The sequence below is a fragment of the Bos mutus genome, chromosome 18 (assembly GCF_027580195.1).
Source record: "Bos mutus isolate GX-2022 chromosome 18, NWIPB_WYAK_1.1, whole genome shotgun sequence".
NCBI lineage: Eukaryota > Metazoa > Chordata > Mammalia > Artiodactyla > Bovidae > Bos > Bos mutus.
The window spans coordinates 53,978,268-53,997,966 of NC_091634.1; the positions used below are offsets into that span (position 1 = coordinate 53,978,268).

At 44.5% G+C, this 19,699-nt stretch overlaps 1 protein-coding gene and 1 pseudogene across 1 annotated transcript in view; both read right to left on the reverse strand.

Annotated features, from left to right (window-relative positions):
- Positions 1–19,699, reverse strand: part of HSD17B2 (hydroxysteroid 17-beta dehydrogenase 2) — a 92,077-nt gene that overhangs the window by 19,406 nt on the left and 52,972 nt on the right. The window contains exons 2-3 of the mRNA XM_005908662.3: positions 8,410–8,622; positions 1,674–1,859 (exon numbers count right to left, since the gene is read on the reverse strand). Coding sequence (XP_005908724.1) covers positions 1,674–1,859; positions 8,410–8,622 — 399 coding nt within the window. The remainder of the gene's footprint in view (positions 1–1,673; positions 1,860–8,409; positions 8,623–19,699) is intronic.
- Positions 9,159–13,272, reverse strand: LOC102279237 (gametocyte-specific factor 1-like; annotated as a pseudogene).

The window sequence follows — 19,699 nt, forward strand, 5'->3', positions numbered from 1 at the left end:
AAAAATTGGAAATATTTTGGGGTTCTCATAAAAGTTAAAATACAACACTCATTGCTCTTAACCAACTTAGACCTCTCTCTCTCCATCCTTTCCCCTCCTCCCTCCCTCTTTTCCTTCCTTCTTTCCTTCCTTCCTTGCAACCAGCAGTGTTAATGTTGAAAGTGTTAGTTACTCAGTCATGTCCAACTCTGCGACCCCATGGACTGTAGCCTGCCAGGCTCCTCTGTCCATGGAATTCTCCAGGCAAGAATACTGGAGCGGGTTGCCATTCCCTTCTCCTGGGGATCTTCCTGACCCAGGGATTGTGCCTGGGTCTCCCGCATTGCAGGCAGATTCTTTACTGTCTGAGCCACCAGGGAAAGTAGCAATGTTAGCAACACACTCAAATAGCTGTAAAATTCAAGGAAGTTGCTAAGTTAGAGCCAGGGAAGAAAATATCAGGGACAATATTAATTGTCTAAAAAATACAAAAAAAAAAAAAAAACCTTCCCCCTTGAAACGTAAAGAAACCCAAATCAGATGAACAAATAGATGGACTTTTATTTAAAAAAAAAAATCTTACTCAGAGCCAACTGAGCCAACAGTGAAGATTGGCATTCCTCTACGCAAAGACAGGATCCTGGAGTTTAGAGCCCATCCTCTAGGCTTCCCACTTACCCACACAGTGACTTCCCCCAACAACCCCCTGGACACCACTCAAAGCCTACTAAGGTTCTGAGGAACCCCAGTTTGTAGGTTTATCATATATGGCCTTCACTATGCTGAGGTAGGTTCCTACTATGCCCATGTTTTGAAGAATTTTAATCACAAATCGGTGCTGAATTTTGTCAAAGTCTTTTTCTGCATCTATTGAGATTATCACATGGTTTTTATCTTTCAATTTGTTAATATGGTGTATCACATTGATTGATTTGCATATATTGAGGAATCTTTGCATCCCTGGGATAAACCCAACTTGATCATGGGGAATGAGCTTTTTGATGTGTTGCTGAAATCTGTTTGCTAAAATTTTGTTTAAGATTTTTGCATCTATGTTCATAAGTGATATTGGCCTGTAGTTTTCTTTTTTTGTGTTGTCTTTGTCTGGTTTTGGTATCAAGAACCCCAGTTTGGAAATATCTATTCTAGGAGAAAGAATTTGACATCACCTGCATGAGCATTTTTTTATGGAAGGGAGATGTTAAACCCTTGACTTGTTAGCTATCTGCCCTTTGAAATGGAGAGAGATGAGCCATCAAATGTCACACCCTGTCCCAACTATCTTGAGATTGCAAAACAGTGAGAATAATGTTATGGAAAATGCCAGTTGTTAGCCAACAGAGATACGGATCACTGACAGTGCCAAAAGAGTGAAGACATGTGCCTACTCATTGTCCAAGGAAGGACAGAGGGTGCAGACGCTGGGAGGCTGGAAAACACAGGTCCTCTGTCACGCTGATGTGAACTGTATGCAGGGATTCCTGGCCAAATCTAGGAAGCTTGTGCATTAGCAGTCATGCTGTGAGGATATGTGAGAACCCTAAATCCCCAATAATGGGCAAACACAGGATTTGACTAATCTTCACCCAGCCCTCCATGAGAGTCTTGTTTTCTTGTTCAGCCCACAAAGAATGCTACGAGCTGCATCTTGCAGGACTGGCACCCACAACCTTGTGGGGGAAAGGCAAGCTCACCTGCCATGCTGCTGATATTCACCAGCCTCCCCTTGGATTTTCTAAGAAGAGGCAGAAACACCTTCGTGACTTCCACAGCCCCGAAGAAGTTCACGGCCATGCATCGTTTGTATTCGGTCATGGGAATGAGTTCCCCATCGGTTGGTAAGCCAAGGACTCCGGCGTTGTTGATCACAGCCCACAGTCCTGAGGACAGAAAGGAACAACTCTGAGATCGGGCAATACCAAGAGAGTGGGATGATTTTTAATCCTTCAAGCTCCTAAGTCAAAAGGACCCATTTGAGACTTGAGATCTGGGCAAGAGATCACTTCAACTCTCACACCTTTGTCTTGGGACTTCCCTGGAGGCCCAGTGGTTGAGACCTCACCTTCCAATGCAAGGTGGGTGTGGGTTCAATCCTTTCTTAGGGAACTAAGATCCCACATGCCTCATGGCCCAAGCCAAAACATAAAACAGAAGCAATACTGTATCAAATTCAATTAAGAGTTTAAATATGGCCCACATTTAAAAAAAAAAAAAAAAAAAGTCTTGAAAAGGAAAAAACCTTACTCTCCTTGAATACTTTTGAAAGATTAAGAAATGGTTTTATGGAGGTATATTCTTTTGCCTCAAAGTTTATTCCAAATCTGCCTCGTGTTTCTCCCTCAAAGGAGTATGTGGAGACAGAATGATGTCTCTAGGACATGCAGATTTAAGACAACGTGTCTTACATGCAGTGCAACAAAATAAGATTCTGTCTTCCCTTTGACTGGAAAAGTTCCCCTAGTACAAGGAAACAGGAAAACTAGAGCAGAAATGCCAAGAGCTAAGAAGACTGCAGAGTCCTTGAGCTCTGCTCCCTTCCCCAGCCAGCCTGATCCCCTGACTGACCGGAATCACAAGGAGAGCTTGTTCACTCACAGGTGCCTAGGATCCAGCTCCAGAGAAACTGATTGGGGATGTCTGGGGTGTGAGGCCTGACAATGTGCATCTCTAGCAAGTTCCCAGGTGATGCTGACACTACAGGCCTGGACCTCACTTGGAGAACCACTGTCCACAACTGGTGATTTTTCAGCCTTGACTGCACATTAAAATCATCTGGGGAGCTTTTTAAAACCCTGACACCCAGGCCATACCGCAGCCAATTAGAGCAGCAGCTGTGGGGTAGTAAAGAAAGAGGATCTCGGCATTAGCCATTTTTTAAATTCCCTACATAGATGATTCCAGTGTACAACCAAGCTTCGGAGTCATTGCCCTAAATGGCAGAAGAGTGGTAATACAGAAGCTCCACGTGCTTTGTGGGGAGGAGGGTGTGGAGCACAAGTGAGTCACCTGGGAGGAACAGAGGCGACAGGATCTGGGGCATGTTCAGCTAGATAGACCTGAAGCAGATTCTCTGAGTTCCCTGAGCCACTGCAGGGTTCAGACCAATGGTTCTCAAGGTGTGGTCCAGACCAGCAGCAGTAATTGGGAACTTGTTAGACATGCAAATACTGGAGCCCCATCTCAGACCTGCTGGCTCAGACACTGACGATCAGAAATTACTGTTGAAGCTCAGCATTGTGACATGACGTGCCCAAGTGTGAGATGCACGCCCACATGTGAGAACCCCTGGGATATAGAGGAGCAGAATGAGCCTCCATGCTCGGAGAGGCACAGAAACGGCAGTCGACACCAGCCCTAACTTCAAAGAGGCAAGTAGCAGCCAACCTGCATGAGGACTGGACAGAGTCTCAGCAGAGTCCAGCACGAAGCACTGGCCATCAAAGATGTAATGGCCCGTCCCTAGGAATTTAGGATGCCACCCTGGGGAAATGAGAGAAAGCTCCAAACGACTGACATGGTTTTTGCCACATGGCTCAAGATAGAAATTGAGTTGACTTATAGAAAATCAAGTTACATTTCTTGCACAGCTGAGTTGGTGGTCTGACATTTACAGGCAGTAATAACTGGGAGCGGTAAGTGAGAGGATGCCTGGCATGCAGTAAGGGCTCTACAGCTATTAGGAGGCTGGTGATAGGAGAGGATGCCTTCAGCTAATCCCTCCAAGTGATGGTTTTAATTGCCTCAGCCTGATGCATACCTTTGACCAGTCAAACATACAGGTGGCAGCTTGAGAATGCCCTATGACATGGACCGCCAAACATATCCTGTAAAAGGCTGGATAGTAAAAGCTTTAACATTCAAGTCCTACTCACTGAACTCTGCCATTACAGTGTGAGCAGCCACAGACAATCTGTAAATGAACAGGAGTGGCTACGTTCCAATAAAACAATAGGGACATTGACATTTGTATCCCATATAACTTTCGTGTGTCCAAAAAAATCTTATTCTGATTTCTTATAAACACCATCCTGAGCTCACAGGATATGCAAAAACAGGTGGCAGATTTATATAATAATCTATATATCTTTATAAAATACTCTTTAAATGACAAAGTTAAAGAGATAGACATGAGTCTGGGTGAACTCCGGGAGTTGGTGATGGACAGGGAGGCCTGGCGTGCTGCAATTCATGGGGTTGCAAAGAGTCGGACACGACTGAGCGACTGAACTGAACTGAACTGAAAGAGATAGAGAGCAGGTTAAGGATGAGAATATGGCTCTTCAGAGGTAACGTGATGGGTCTGGTGGTGATGAAACAGTTCTGTATTTTGAGTGGGATGATATTGCACAAAACTACACATTATGAAATTGCAAGCAAGCGCACACACACACACACACACACATGCACTTGCATGTATAGCTGATGAAATCTGAATGAACTCTGGGGATTACACCAGGGCCAATTTCCTGGTTTTGATATTGTACTACAGTTATGCAAGATATTAACACTGGGGGAGGCTCGGCAAAGAGTGAATCTACTATTTTTCAAAATAAAATAGTTAAAAAAAAAAAGGCAGGGCCACATCTTGCCAACTCCTGCCATAGAATTCTAATCTGGCCAATAAACCTATTATACCCGTAGGGCTTCATAATAGTTTTTTTTAAATTAATATTAATAACGAACAAAGGGATTCCCTATGGCTCACGTTAAAAGAATCCACCTGCAATGCAAGAGACACAGGAGACACAGGTTCAATCCCTGGGTCAGAAAGATTCACCTGGAGCAGGGTGCAGCAACCCACTGCAGTATTCCCACCTGGAGAATCCCACACACAAAGGAATCTGCCAGGCGATAGTCCATAGGGCTTACAAAGGGTCAGACACGATTGAGTACACAGACACCAGGCAATAATGAACACACAGGCAATAATGAACAATATGTTCATGCTAATTTTAAAATCTGCTATGTAGGGACACCGCACAGTTGCTGGCCCTCTTACAGGAGCTGAGGTTTTCTGGTTTATCCACGTGGCCCGGAGGGTTCTTTAGCAAACATCCTTCTTTGTGATTTTAAATGAACCTGTTCTACCGCTCCACTTTCTGTTTGACTTGAGAGGCTGAAGTCGAGAGAGACCGCGAGAACAGGAAATTCTGTATTGGTGTTGAATTGGTATATTGGTAACTCTGCCTCAGTAAGGACTGTTCTCCAGAATGCAGGCCCCCAAACAGCATGTAAAGTGTTTTCCAAATGCTCACACCTTGGAAAGCGTACTGATTGGATCCTTTCATCCCAGGACACTGGCACTGTTATTAGCATTTCAAGAAGTACTACTTTATCATTCATTGTGGCCAATACTGTCCCGCTGGGCCTCTCTAGATGGTGTATATTGAATATCTCCTAACAAGACACCATCAAGTCAATAAAAGGGACAGCAAAAGACAAGGCCAGGAAAATTACCTTTCTAGAAAACAACTATATTCGTTTCTTTTTTCTGGGTAGATCAGCTGTGAAGAGGACATAAGGAGGAAGTCCTTGAGGCCTTCATGGAAAACCCCCAAGTGAAGCCATAACAGGAGAAAGCGAAGCTAATTAAGAGAGGCTGGATCCTGATGACATTGCTTGAGTGCCTGGATCCAGACATGCCTGAAACCAACGGGTCTTTTTAGTTATGTAAGCACAATGCATTCCCTTTACGCAAAGAGCTGACTCATTTGAAAAGATCCTGATGTTGGGAAAGATTGAAGGCAGGAGGAAAAGGGGACGACAGAGGATGAGATGGTTGGATGGCATCACTGACTCAATGGACATGAGTTTGGCAAACTCTGAGAGTTGGTGATGGACAGGGAGGCCTGGCATGCTGCGGTTCATGGGGTCACAGGGAGTCAGAAAGGACTGAGTGACTGAACTGAACTATGAATCTTTCTTAACATCTGAACTGAACTATGCTTTAGCAGTTTTGAATTGGTTATGTCACTTGTATCTGAAAGAATCCTGATGGAAACATAGTTTTGGTTCTTAAGAAACCCTGTGGTGAGGAGTGGGAGATGGACATATTTGTATAATAATGCAGTAATGAGGGTGTATGCAAGGGGTAAAGAGTGAATTTCCAGAAGAGGAAGTGAATGATGTAGCCTGGATTACTGTTACATTTGAGCTAGATCTCCTGTAGAGTGTGTGGTTGGACAAAGGCAAAAGTCTAGAGAAATGAAGTGGAGGCAAGAGGGAAGTTTGGGTAAGAGGAAGCTGAAGGTACAAAGTCATGAACTAGAACATTCTATTCTGGAAACCATTCATCATTTACTTAGTGGAACAGCAGATATTGCAGATGAAGGTTTTGGCAAGGGCTATTCTCCTGAAAGGTCTTAGAATCCCTGTGAAGGTGTTTGATGGTGAATGGAGGACCACAGAACTGTTCAGTGAGACAAAGCATACGCCTGGCTCATAGGAGGAGCCCAAGACATGGAGGCTCAGTTTATCAAAGGAGATGGATGATACTCTAAGATGTGCACATTGTAAAGACCACTCTCCATCTGGAAAGCAATGGGGAAGGAAATCCGATTACAAACAGAGCTCAGGTGGGAGATGAGGGTCCCAGTTAAACCATAGCTCCCCAGGGATAATAGGAAGGAGCGGGATGATAAAGATCTAGGACATAGAATTGACAGGACTCAGGACCAACAGGATGCAGAAATCAAGGGTAAGCTGCAGGCCTAAGTGAACCCAGCTTGTTTGGCTTGAATGACTGATTAGGTGGCAGTGCCTGGGCTTCCCTGGTGGCTCAGACAGTAAAGAATTCGCCTGCAGGATACCTGGGTTTGATCCCTGGATTGGGAAGATCCCCTGGAGGAGGGCATGGCAACCCACTCCAGTATTCTTGCCTGGAGAATCCCCCTAGACAGAGGAGACTGGCCGGCTACAGTCCATGGGGTCACAGAGTCAGACATGACTGAGCAACTAAGCGCAGCCGGTGTCTGAGCCAGCGCCTCCGTCGTCGGATGCAGGAGGGGAAACTGATTTGCAGACTAGAAGCAGAGGAAAAAATAATGAGGTCCGTTTTTGACAAATTGAGGCGGGATATCTGGTAACCAGTTGTATATGCCTATAGGTCCTGATGTTGAAAAGAGGGCTATGTTGTTAACACAGATTCAGAAATTACTGGATTAAATGGCAGTGTTTCTCAGCTCTGGCAGAATATTAGCATTGCTGGAGGAGCTTTAAAATATGCTAATACTGGGACCCCCAAATGGGATCTTCTTTATAGTGGACCTTCCCAGCAAAAGGAGAGCACCAGTACCAGCCTTGCTGCGAAGATCTGCTGAGTTACTGTCTGTAGATACCGATTTAATCTGCTAGGGAAAAGTCCCCAGGCTGTGTGGGAATCACAGATGTGTGACCTGTGCTTCAGAAAGATCTCAAGCTTGGTTTAATTTTCCACTGGCATTACCTTAACATTGTAAACATTTTGTAAACAAGGGGCCCCACATAAAGTTGCAATTTTGCACTGCATCCCCTAAATTGCATAGCCCATCCTGGGTTCACACATAGGTATTTTAAGACACTTCCCAGGTGAAAATTCCTGGTGTAGGAAGGGAAACAGGATAGCCCAGGAAACTTGGAGTGGGGTCTGGGGACAGAGCCCTCAGTAACACTCACACTTAGGGGACTGGTATGGTGGGTAGAGGAAGGAGGTTCATATAAGAGAAGCAGAAAGAATGATCAGAGAACTTAGAGGGCAAGATGTGGCTGGAGACCCCCAAAGCCCAAGGAGGGGAGGGTAATCAACACATTCAAACACTGCAGAGAAGTTAAGAGCTTGGTGTTCAAGATAATACAGACTGATCCCCATGGCTAGACCATTTAGGGAGATGTGTCAAGAAGTGAAAACTGGGCAGCAGGGTTCCAAAGAGCCTGGCTATGAAGGGAGAGGAAGAGAAAGGCAGGGGCTAAGAAAGACAGCCATTATGAAGCTGCTGCTGCTACTGCTAAGTCGCTTCAGTCGTGTCCGACTCTGTGCAACCCCAGAGATGGCAGCCCACCAGGCTCCCCAGTCCCTGGGATTCTCCAGGCAAGAACACTGGAGTGGGTTGCCATTGCCTTCTCCATTATGAAGCTACTTCAAGTCTAATACATGTTAGTATCAGTAAGAGGAAAGACATGTGGAGGGGCAGCAAGTAACAGGAGAGTGACTGAGCAGAGGTTGGAGGGAATGAGATGGAGAATTCTGTAAGTTCTGAGGAAGGACCATGCCTGACTCCTTCCCAATGTCTTCATATCTGCAAGAGGTCCCAGCAAGGGGCAGGGGCTCAGTGCAGGTGTCTCCAGATGCCATCTGAGACTAGAGGGAAGTGGTAATTAGAGGCTAGAACCAGTGCTGGTCATTTGCAAGGAGGATGGAGGGCAGTCGAGGGCACAGGTAGCTGAAGGCAGTACCTTTGTTCTGCAGCTTCTCCTTCACTTTGCTGTAGGCCGCTTTTATCTCCTGCGTGTTGGTGATGTTCAGCTGGAGCACAGAGAGATTCTTGGAGCAGGTTCTTCGTAATTCCTCTGCTCCAGACCCCTGTTCATCCAGAACTCCGGCAAATACAGTGAAGCCCAGCTCGTCCAGATACTTGGCCAAACCATGGCCAAACCCAGAATCACAACCTGCAAGGGGCCAAAGCAATACAAAATGGGCTCAGACTAAAATGGCAGGAGAAATTATTGAAGAAAAACTCACTGCATGCTGTTTATGATGGTCCATGTTCTGTGTAGAGAGTGAGTCTTGAGGAAGTTTTCTCCTTTGCTAAGTGGAAAATGGGCAGAGAAGCCACAACAGACAAATTTCTCTTTATTAAAAAAAAGGAGATGAGGAAGAATTTGAGGTGGGGACATAAATGGAAGGAGAAATGCTGATGAAGGGAAGGGGTCCAGGTGGTCAAAGAATGTAGCAGAGAAAAAGACATCTGACAGAAGCTTTTTCACTCATCTCTACGTGTAGTGTTTGCTGTAATAACTTCCATACAGTCTTCAGTAAAATTTTCATTACAAACTAACAAGTTGGAGTTGGTTTTTCTTTTTAAAGCTATAACAAAATGTCAGGTCCTGCTTCAAAGTGGACCGAGGACAATAGAAGGGGCTACCTACAGGGTCCAATTCCTTATGAATTATGAAAGATGAAGACTCCTAGCCACCTGCCCTTCTCACCTCCTTGAAAGCTTGCCCCTAGCCATGGCCTTCTCCCAAACCACTGAACCCTGGGAAGACGCCTGCAACAGAAACCAGATAGAAATCCCTAAGGGCATTGCTTTGTGAAACCAGAGGATAAGGTCATATGCAAAACATATGTCTAATCTCAGAATTTTTTTTTTTCACTAATCAGAAACGGTCCATTCCTGTAAATGCTAGAAGGAATTTGGCCCGTGTGCTTCAGAGAACACAAATACACAGTTACTTTTTCCAATCCAAATTGCTTGCTTGCTTTAGTTGGATCCTTTAAGGTAACTTTTTGGGTATTAGTTCTAGAAGGTGTTGTAGGTCTTGATAGAACTGTTGAACTTCAGCTTCTTCAGCATTACTGGTTGGGGCATAGACTTAGATTACCATGATATTGAATGGTTTGCCTTGGAAACCAACAGAGATCATTCTGTCATTTTTGAGATTGCATCCAAGTACTGCATTTCGGACTCTTCTGTTGACTACAATGGCTACTCCATTTCTTCTAAGGGGTTCTTGCCCACAGTAATAGATATAATGGTCATCTGAGTTATAGTCATCAAAAAAAGATGTCCTTTTCATTATAGGGTACTGGAATGCAAAAGTAGGAAGTCAGGAAACACCTGGAGTAATGGGCAAATTTGGCCTTGGAGTACAAAACGAAGCAGGTCAAAGGCTAACACAATTTTGTCAAGAGAATCCACTGGTAATATCAAACACCCTCTTCCAACAACACAAGAGAAGACTCTACAGATGGACATCACCAGATGGTCAAAATCAAAATCAAATTGATTATATTCTTTGCAGCCAAAGATGGAGATGCTCTATACAGTCAGCAAAAATAAGACCGGGAGCTGACTGGATCAGATCATGAATTCCTTATTGCAAACTTCAGACTTAAATTGAAGAAAGTAGGGAAAACCACTAGACCATTCAGGTATGATCTAAATCACATCCCTTACAATTACACAGTGGAAGTGAGAAATAGATTCAAGGGATTAGATCTGATAGACAGAATGCCCGAAGAACTATGGACAGAGGGTCATGACATTGTACAGGAGGCAGTGATCAAGACTATCCCCAAGAAAAAGAAATGCAAAAAGACAAAATGGTTGTCTGTGGAGGCCTTACAGACAGCTGAGAAAAGAAGAGAAGCTAAAAGCAAAGAAGAAAAGGAAAGATATACCCATTTGAATGCAGAGTTCCAAAGAATAGCAAGGAGAGATAGGAAAGCTTTCCTCAGTGATCAATGCAAAGAAATAGAGAAAAATAATAGAATGGGAAAGACTAGAGATTTTTTCAGAAAAATTAGAGATGCCAAGGGGACACTTCATGCAAAGATGGGCACAATAAAGGACAGAAATGGTATGGACCTAACATAAGCAGAAGATATTAAGAAGAGGTGGCAAGAATATACAGAACTATACAAAAAAGATCTTCACTACCCAGGTAATCACAATGGTGTGATCACTCACCTAGAGCCAGACATCCTGGAATGTGAAGTTAAGTGGGCCTTACTTTGTAGTGCAGCATCACTACAAACAAAGCTAGTGGAGGTGATGGAATTCCAGTTGAGCTCTTTCAAATCCTGAAAGATGATGCTGTGAAAGCATTGCACTCAACATGCCAGCAAATTTGGAAAACTCAGCAGTAGCCACAGGACTGGAAAAGGTCAGTTTTCATTCCAATCCCAAAGAAAGGCAATGCCAAAGAATGCTCAAACTACCGCACAATTGCACTCATCTCACATGCTAGTAAAGTAATGCTTGCTCAAAATTCTCCAAGCCAGGCTTCAGCAATACGTGAACTGTGAACTTCCAGATGTTCAAGCTGGATTTTGAAAAGGCAGAGGAACCAAAGATCAAATTTCCAACATCTGTTGGATCATAGAAAAAGCAAGAGAGTTCCAGAAAACCATCTACTTCTGCTTTATTGACTACACCAAAGTCTTTGTGTGGATCACAACAAACTGTGGAAAATTCTTTAAAAGATGGGAATACCAGACCATCTGACCTGCCTCCTGAGAAATCTGTATGCAGGTCAAGAAGCAACAGTTAGAACTGGACATGGAACAATGGATTGGTTCCAAATAGGGAAAGGAGTACATCAAGGCTGTACATTGTCACCCTGCTTATTTAATTTACATGCATAGAATACATACATCATGAGAAACACTGGGCTGGATGAAGCACAAGCTGGAATCAAGATTGCCCAGATAAATATCAATAACCTCAGATATGCAGATGATACCACCCTTATGGCAGAAAGTGAACAAGAACTAAAGAACCTCTTGATGAAAGTGAAAAAGGAGTGAAAAAGTTGGCTTAAAACTCAACATTCAAAAAACTAAGTTCATGACATCTGGTCCCATCACTTCATGGCAACTAGATGGGGAAACAATGGAAATAGTGAGAGACTTTATTTTGGGGGGCTCCAAAATCGCTGCAGATGATGACTGCAGCCATGAAATTAAAAGATGTTTGCTCCTTGGAGGAAAAGCTATGACCAAGTTAGACAGCACATTAAAAAGCAGAGACATTACTTTGCCAACAAAAGTCCATCTAGTCAAAGCTATGGTTTTTCCACTAGTCTTGTATGGGTGTGAAAGGTGGACTATAAAGAAAGCTGAGCCCTGAAGAATTGATGCTTTTGAATTGTGGTGTTGGAGAAGATTCTTGAGAGTCCCTTGGACTGCAAGGAGATCCAAGCAGTCTATCCTAAAGGAATTAAGTCCTGAATATTCATTGGAAGGACTGATGCTGAAACTCCAATACTTTGGCCATCTGATGTGAAGAACTGGAAAAGACCCTGATGCTGGGAAAGACTGAAGGCAGGAGGAGAAGGGGATGACAGAGGATAAGACAGTTGGAAGGCATCACCAACTCAATGGACGTGAGTGTGAGCAAGCTCTGGAAGTTGGTGATGGACAGGGAGGCCTGGCATGCTGCAGTCCATGGGGTCGCAAAGAGTCAGACACGACTGAGTGACTGAAATGAACTGAACTTAAGGTAAATTTAGATAATTCTGTTTCATTAATGTGGAACGGGATATGAATTCTGATCTTGGGATGCAGGCACTTAACCAAATTATCAAGCTATCTACAATGATGGTTTATTTGAAACAGTTCTTCTGAGCACGAGGCTTCTTTCTTGCATCAAATGAGTAAGGACTCAGAGTGGCAGGGAGAAGTACTTGTCAGTGTGAAAGTCACAGTTTATCCTTCTATAATTAGCTTAGGAGAAAAAAGTGAAGAACCTACTGTAGCAGAAAGAAGCAAGAGTCTTCCAGGGTCTGACAATTGATTAACTATTGTTACTGTGAATATTGTTACTATTGTTCCATTGTTTTTCCATGGCAGAACATATGGCAGAGACTTGGGAACGTGCATGCCTGAAGCCAGGTTACTCTTCTGTTCCTATGTTGCTTGCTGCTGCTGCTGCTGCTGCTACTGCTAAGTCACTTCAGTCATGTTGGACTCTGTGCGACCCCATAGACGGTAGCCCACCAGGCTCCGCCGTCCCCGGGATTCTCCAGGCAAGAACACTGGAGTGGGTTGCCATTTCCTTCTCCAATGCATGAAAGTGAAAAGTGAAAGTGAAGTCACTCAGTTGTGTTCGACTCTTAGAGACCCCATGGATTGCAGCCTACCAGACTCCATCCATGGGATTTTCCAGGCAAGAGTACTGGAGTGGGGTGCCATTGCCTTCTCCAATGTTGCTTGCAATGCCACAGAAGTTGGCCGTGCCCCAGACAAACGGGGTGCTGGTCTGTCCCCACAAACCTTTATCCCAGTCTTAGGCAAGGAGGGCACTGCCTTGTGCTCTCAGCCAGTCTCTTGCCCAAGGTTCCTGCTTTGGTTGACTACACCCTGCTCAATACAGCTGTTGTCATCACAGCTTGAGATGTGATGACTGATTTCAGCCCAAGGAACCTGACAGCGAGCATTGAAGGGACAAGTCGTCAGTTTGCGACATCAAGATGATTCTTTCTGCACTTGATAAACTGATAAGGAAACCTGCAGGCTCTGATCTGGTGGTTTTTATCATAAGGGCATCATAACAGCTTTTCAGGATTCAGAGTATTGATGTAAGTTTCTTCCATGTTGGAAATTAAGGAGACTAATCCAAAGTGCTCAGCTGAGACACGCTCTCCCAACTGTGGTCTTCGTCCACACCCTGTGCCCCAACAACGGTTCACTTCCAGCCCCTGACGTTAGGCGGTGGGGCCCCCACTTCCTGCAACGCAGGGCTGGGCATCAGCAGAGCGTGGGGATGGGGGCAAAATCTCAGAATTTGAGATGTGAGTCTACCCCACCCACTTGGAGTGTATTATGGGCTGTAGAAATTTGGTTTATACCCACAAGTACAAAATAGAGATATCTGAAATTTTAAGATGAAGACATCGTGGACATAAACTCACCCTTTGAGCCATACCAGAATAAATGTGTAACAATTACTAAGTCTCTACAGCTCTAAAGATAAGAGATCATATTCACATTGGCTGTGCCAGGTGGTCTGTCCTGTAAACCCTGAAAGAACTGCCTTGTCAGCATCTGGGGGCTACAGTCAGGCATGCCCCTAAAAATCAGAAAGTTCAGGAAATCAGAGAGCACACTGACAATCAACTCAAGGATCAATATGCAAGTGATTAGAAAAGATATCTGACTTTAAAGCTAACAACACCTCCCCGGAGGGACTTCCCTAGTGATCCAGTGGTTAAGAATACATCTTGCAATGCAAGGGTTGCAGGTTCAATCCCTGCTCAGGGAACTAAGATCCCACATATTGCAGGACCACAAAGCCCTTGGGCCACAACTAGAGAATCTGTGCACTGCAGCTAAAGATCCTCTATGACACAGTGAACCTCCCACATGCCTCAACTAAGACCTGATGCAGCCAAGGTTAATTAGTTAATTTTTAAAACCCCTTCATGGATCACAGTCTTGTTATGGTGAAGAGGCTTGCATAACTCAGTGAAGCTATGGCCACGCCATGCAAGGCCACCCAAGTTGGACGGGTCATAATGAAGAGTTCTGACAAAACGTGGTCCGCTGGAGGAGGAAATGGCAAACCACCCTAGTACTCTGACTGCAAGAACCCCATGAACAGTATGAAAAGGCAAACAGATAAGACACTGGAAGATAAGCACACCCAAGGTGTCTGATACGCTACTGGGGAAGAGTGGAGGGCCAGTACTAATAGCCCCAGAAGGAATGAAGAGGCTGGGCCAAAGCGGAAATGATGCTCAGTTGTGGTGTATCTGGTGGTGAACTAAAGAGCCTCTTGATGAAAGTGAAAGAGGAGAGTGAAAAAGTGGACTCAAAACTCAACTTTCAGAAAACTATGGTCATGGCATCCAGTCCCATCACTTCATGGTAAATAGATGGGGAAACAATAGAAACAATGAGAGAGTTTATTTGGGGGAGCTCCAAAATCACTGCAGATGGTGACTGCAACCTTGAAATCAAAAGACACTTGGTCCTTGGAAGAAAAGTTACACCAACCCTAGATAGCACATTGAAAAGCAGAAACATTACTTTGCTGACAAAGGTCCGTGTAGTCAAAGCTATGGTTTTTCCAGTCATCATGTATGGGTGTGAGAGCTGGATTATAAAGAAAGATGAGCACCAGAGAATTGACGCTTTTGAACTGTGGTGTTGGAGAAGACTCTTGAGAGTCCCTTGACTGCAAGGAGATCCAACCAGTCAATCCTTAAGCAAATCAGTCCTGAATATTCATTGGAAGGACTGATGCTGAAGCTGAAACGCCAATACTTTGGCCACGTGATGCAAAGAACTGAGTCATTGGAAAAGACCCTGATGCTGAGAAAGATTGAAGGAAGGAGGAGAAGGAGATGACAGAGGATGAGATGGTTGGATGGCATCACCCACTCAATGGACATGAGTTTGAGCAAACTCTGGGAGTTGGCAGGGAGGCCTGGTGTGCTGCAGTCCATGGGATCACAAAGACTCAGACATGACTGAGTGACTGAACTGAACTGAACTGGTGGTGAAAGTAAAGTCCAATGGTATAAAGAATAATACTGCCTGCTGCTGCTGCTAAGTCACTTCAGTCGTGTCCAACTCTGTGTGACCCCATAGGCGGCAGCCCACTAGGCTCCTCTGTCCCTGGGATTCTCCAGGCAAGAATACTGGAGTGGGTTGCCATTTCCTTCTCCAATGCATGAAAGTGAAAAGTGAAAGTAAAGTCGCCTAGTCGTGCCCGACTCTTAGCGACCCCATGGACTGCAGCCCACCAGGCTCCTCCATCCATGAGATTTTCCAGGCAAGAGTAATACTGCCTAGGAACCTAGAATGTTAGGTCCACGAATCAAGGTAAATTGGGCTTGGTTGTGAACTTGGCCCCCCACCTCTGCAACCCTGCTTGAGTTGTTTAACCTCTCTGTGCCTCAGCTTCCTCATCTCTAAAATGGACTTGATAACGGTGCCTACATCAGTTATGATTTGTGATGTGCTTAACAATGCCTGGAATTACTATAATAGATCTTTTAAAAAAATAATACTAGGTACATGACATTCTTCCTGAATTTCAGGTGTTTACATGCATGATCTTGGTAGATAGGAAGTTCACCTCTACTGATAGCTAAACATCTTGGTTAAGACTCTGCCTGCTTGATTCTGCCTCTGCCATGTCTGAGCCTTGGGTAACATTACATAAAGTAGTACAGAGCCTCCACTTATTCATCTGGGAAGTGGGGTTATAACGGTTCCTCCCTCCTAGGCTGATCTTGGAAGTCAACAAGACAGAGAATGTTCTGCACAAAGCCCAGCATATCATACGTGACTGTTACCAGTATTGTGGCTCTAACCCAGACATCATTTCTGATCTGCTGTGTGAACGATCAGGCTATGCTAACCCTGGTGTCTTAGGGCCAGGCAGGGGCTAGAGGGCCTTGAGAATGTAGGTGGCTGGAGAGCCACTCCCTGTCAAGATAGAGTAACCCTTGTGCACTCCAGAAACCCAAAGACAAGGCAGGGGCCTTTGTGAAAGCTACTTTCCCTCGTGGCTCCCTGATAAATAATCTGCCTGCAATACAGGAGACCCAGGTTTAATCCCTGGGTTAGGAAGATCCCCTGGAGAAGGGAATGGCAACCCACTCCAGTATTCTTGCCTGAAGAATTCCATGGACAGAGGAACCTGGTAAGTTACAGTCCATGAGCTTAGACACAAAGAGTCAGACACAACTGAGCAACTAGCACTTTGTGGAAAGGCAAAATGTTTCATAACCTACCCATCAGTAGCTCAGTTGGTAAAGAATTCGCCTGCAATGCAGGAGACTCAGGTTCAATCCCTGGGTCAGGATGATCCCCTGGAGAAGGAAATGGCAACCTGCTCCAGTATTCTTGCCTGGAAAATCCCATGACAGAGGAGCCTGGTGGGCTACAGTCCATGGGGTCATAAAGAGTTGCAGCCAACCGAGCAACTAAACCACCAGCCTCTGAAAATTATCAAACCTAGTGTGACTCGAATGCTTACCAAGACCCATCCAGCTTCACACATATTAACTCCACCCACCCTGGGAGATAAGTCATTTTACTATCATCACTCTACGGAGGAGGAAACTGAAACACAGAAGGGTTAAGTCATTTAGCTGGACATGGCAGAGGTAGGTTGAAACCCAGGCAGGGGTTGATAAATAAACATCTGGAATATAAAATATTCTATTCTTCCAGAGCACAGGGCCTAGCATATAGTAGCTGATCAATAAAAGGCGTGTGTTGGGGACTTCTCCAGCAGTCCAGTGGTTAAGACTGTCCACTTCCAATCCAGGGAGAGAGACTTCAATCCCTGGTGGCGGAACTAAGATCCGACATGCTACACAGCACAGCCAAAAAATTACACACAAAAAAGCATGTGTTGGCTAAATGGGCATTTAAGAGGCCACTGGCCTTAATGCCTTAAAAACGCAGAGAGTCTTATGTCACTAGTATCGAGGGTTCCTAGCCTCTAAGTCCTAACAAACACCTGTGGAGTTGGATGCCTACCCCAAGAGAGGGTGTAGGAATTGCTGGGGGTGGTTTTAAGCTATGCCCTTTGAGATCATTCTGTCTCTAGTGGCCTGGAAAATCATCAGCTTGGAGCAAGCAACAAGTACTAGAGTCTCATTTTTGCAAAACTGGAGTGAACGTGAAATTATGATTTATTCTAAAATATTAATAAAGTCTCTCAATTTGTGTGAAAAACGGAAATGTGAATCACTTTAACTCAGAAGAGTTAAGAATGATAGTTTCTGAGCTGGTGGGCTAACTGTAAGTGGATTTATGCTATTGCCGTATGGAGCTGGTGAATAGAAACATAGCTCATCATTTGTTGGGTCAAGTCGTCGGCAAGTTGTGAATAACTCAAGTTCTGGAGTTCTTTAAGGCTAGGTCCCCTGAATGAAACACGCCTGTCAAGACTAACAGCATGTGCTCTTGGACACAAGCTGGTTCCTCGGAAGCTGCATTCAGAAAAGGATGAAGAAGGAAGAATTTGCAACACTGTAAATGATTTCTTTGTTGTTGTTGTTATTGTTTAGTCACTCAGTTGTGTCCGGCTCTTTGCAACCCCGTGGACTGGGAGGCTCCTGCCGGGCTCCTTTGTCCACGGCAAGAATACAGAAGTGGGTTACCATTTCCTTCTGCAGGGTATCTCCTCTCAGGAGTCAAACCCACATCTGCATTGGCAGGTAGATTCTTTACCCCTGAGCTACCAATTTTTTCTAGACAGTATTAAAACATCATATAAGTAATAAAACTTTAAGAGCAACATCAGGATAAACAAAAGAAGTTACCCATAACACCACCAATCTAGCATAAGTTTTATAACTTTCTTGCTTTTTCTTCTAGTCTTTTTTTCCTATACACTGTTCTTTAATAACTATAATTATAGTACACATGTGATTTGACAACTAATTTTTAAATTAGTATTATAGATATACAGATGACACCACCCTTATGGCAAAAAGCAAAGAAGAACTAAAGAGCCTCTTGATGAAAGTGAAAGAGGAGAATGAAAAACTTGGCTTAAAGTTCAACATTCAGAAAACTAAGATCATGGCATCCGGTCCCATCACTTCATGGCAAATAGATGGGGAAACAGTGGCTGACTTTATTTTTCTGGGCTCTAAAATCACTGCAGATGGTGACTGCAGCCATGAAATTAAAAGACACTTACTCCTTGGAAGGAAAGTGATGACCAACTAAGACAGCATATTAAAAAGCAGAGACATTACTTTACCAACAAAGGTCCGTCTAGTCAAGGCTTATGGTTTTTCCAGTGGTCATGTATGGATGTGAGAGTTGGACTATAAAGGAAGCTGAGCGCCGAAGAATTGATGCTTTTAAATTGTGGTGCTAGAGAAGACTCTTGAAAGTCCCTTGGACTGCAAGGAGACCCAACCAGTCCATTCTAAAGGAGATCAGTCCTGGGTGTTCATTGGAGGGACTGATGTTGAAGCTGAAACGCCAATACTTTGGCCACCTGATGTGAAGAGCTGACCCATGTGAAAAGCCCCCGATGCTGGGAAAGATTGAAGGCAGGAGGAGAAGGGGACAACAGAGGATGAGATGGTTGGATGGCATCACTAACTCGATGGACATGGGTTTGGGTGAACTCCGGGAGTTGGTGACGGACAGGGAGGACTGGCGTGCTGCGATTCATGGGGTCACAAAGAGTCGGACACGACTGAGTGACTGAACTGAAACCAGTTTTAGCTATTTCCACAGTCTGCAAAACCAAAAGTCATCATTTTTCACTACTAGATAAAATTCTCCCCATGAAAATGCAGCAAAGAAAAACATGATTGGAGCCCGGATTTTGGAGCCAGGATCCCTGGGTCCAAATCCTGGCTCTGCTACTTTCAAGCTGTGTGACTTTGGCCAGTCAATTTACCTCTCTGTGCCTCAGTTTCCTTATCTATAAAGTGAGATGATACTAGGACCTGCCTCATAAGATTGTCCGAAAGATTAAATGATTTTATATACCAGAGTAATTGCAACAGAGCCTGCCACATGGCAGTTGCTACCCAGGTGTTAAATAAATAGCAACTGCGTTTCTGTTTGTTTTAAACCCATGCTACTCCTTTCATTGGCTACTTCTGGTTCCTAGAACCAAAGGATTTTGAGTTCTTATCTCAGAAGATCATCACAGACATTCTAACCACAATAATGAATTGGCCAAGTACTGTGCTTTCTGCCAGCGGTCTCATCTCTCCTAGACTCTCCTTCCCTAAAGCTCCTCGAAGTCTCCCCTTTGTCAATATCTTTGAACAACAGCAGCTTAAAACAGAGTTTCTCAGGGGGTGGGCCTCTTCAGAGGTGCCAGGGCCCATTCTCATAGTGGACTTTCACTTCTCTTCATTGGAAGGACTGATGTTGAAGCTGAAACTCCGATACTTTGGCCACATAATGGGAAGAGCTGACTCATTTGAGAAGACCCTGATGCTGGGAAAGATTGAGGGCAGGAGGAGAAGGGGATGACACAGGATGAGATGGTTGGATGGCATCACCGACTCCATGGACATGGGT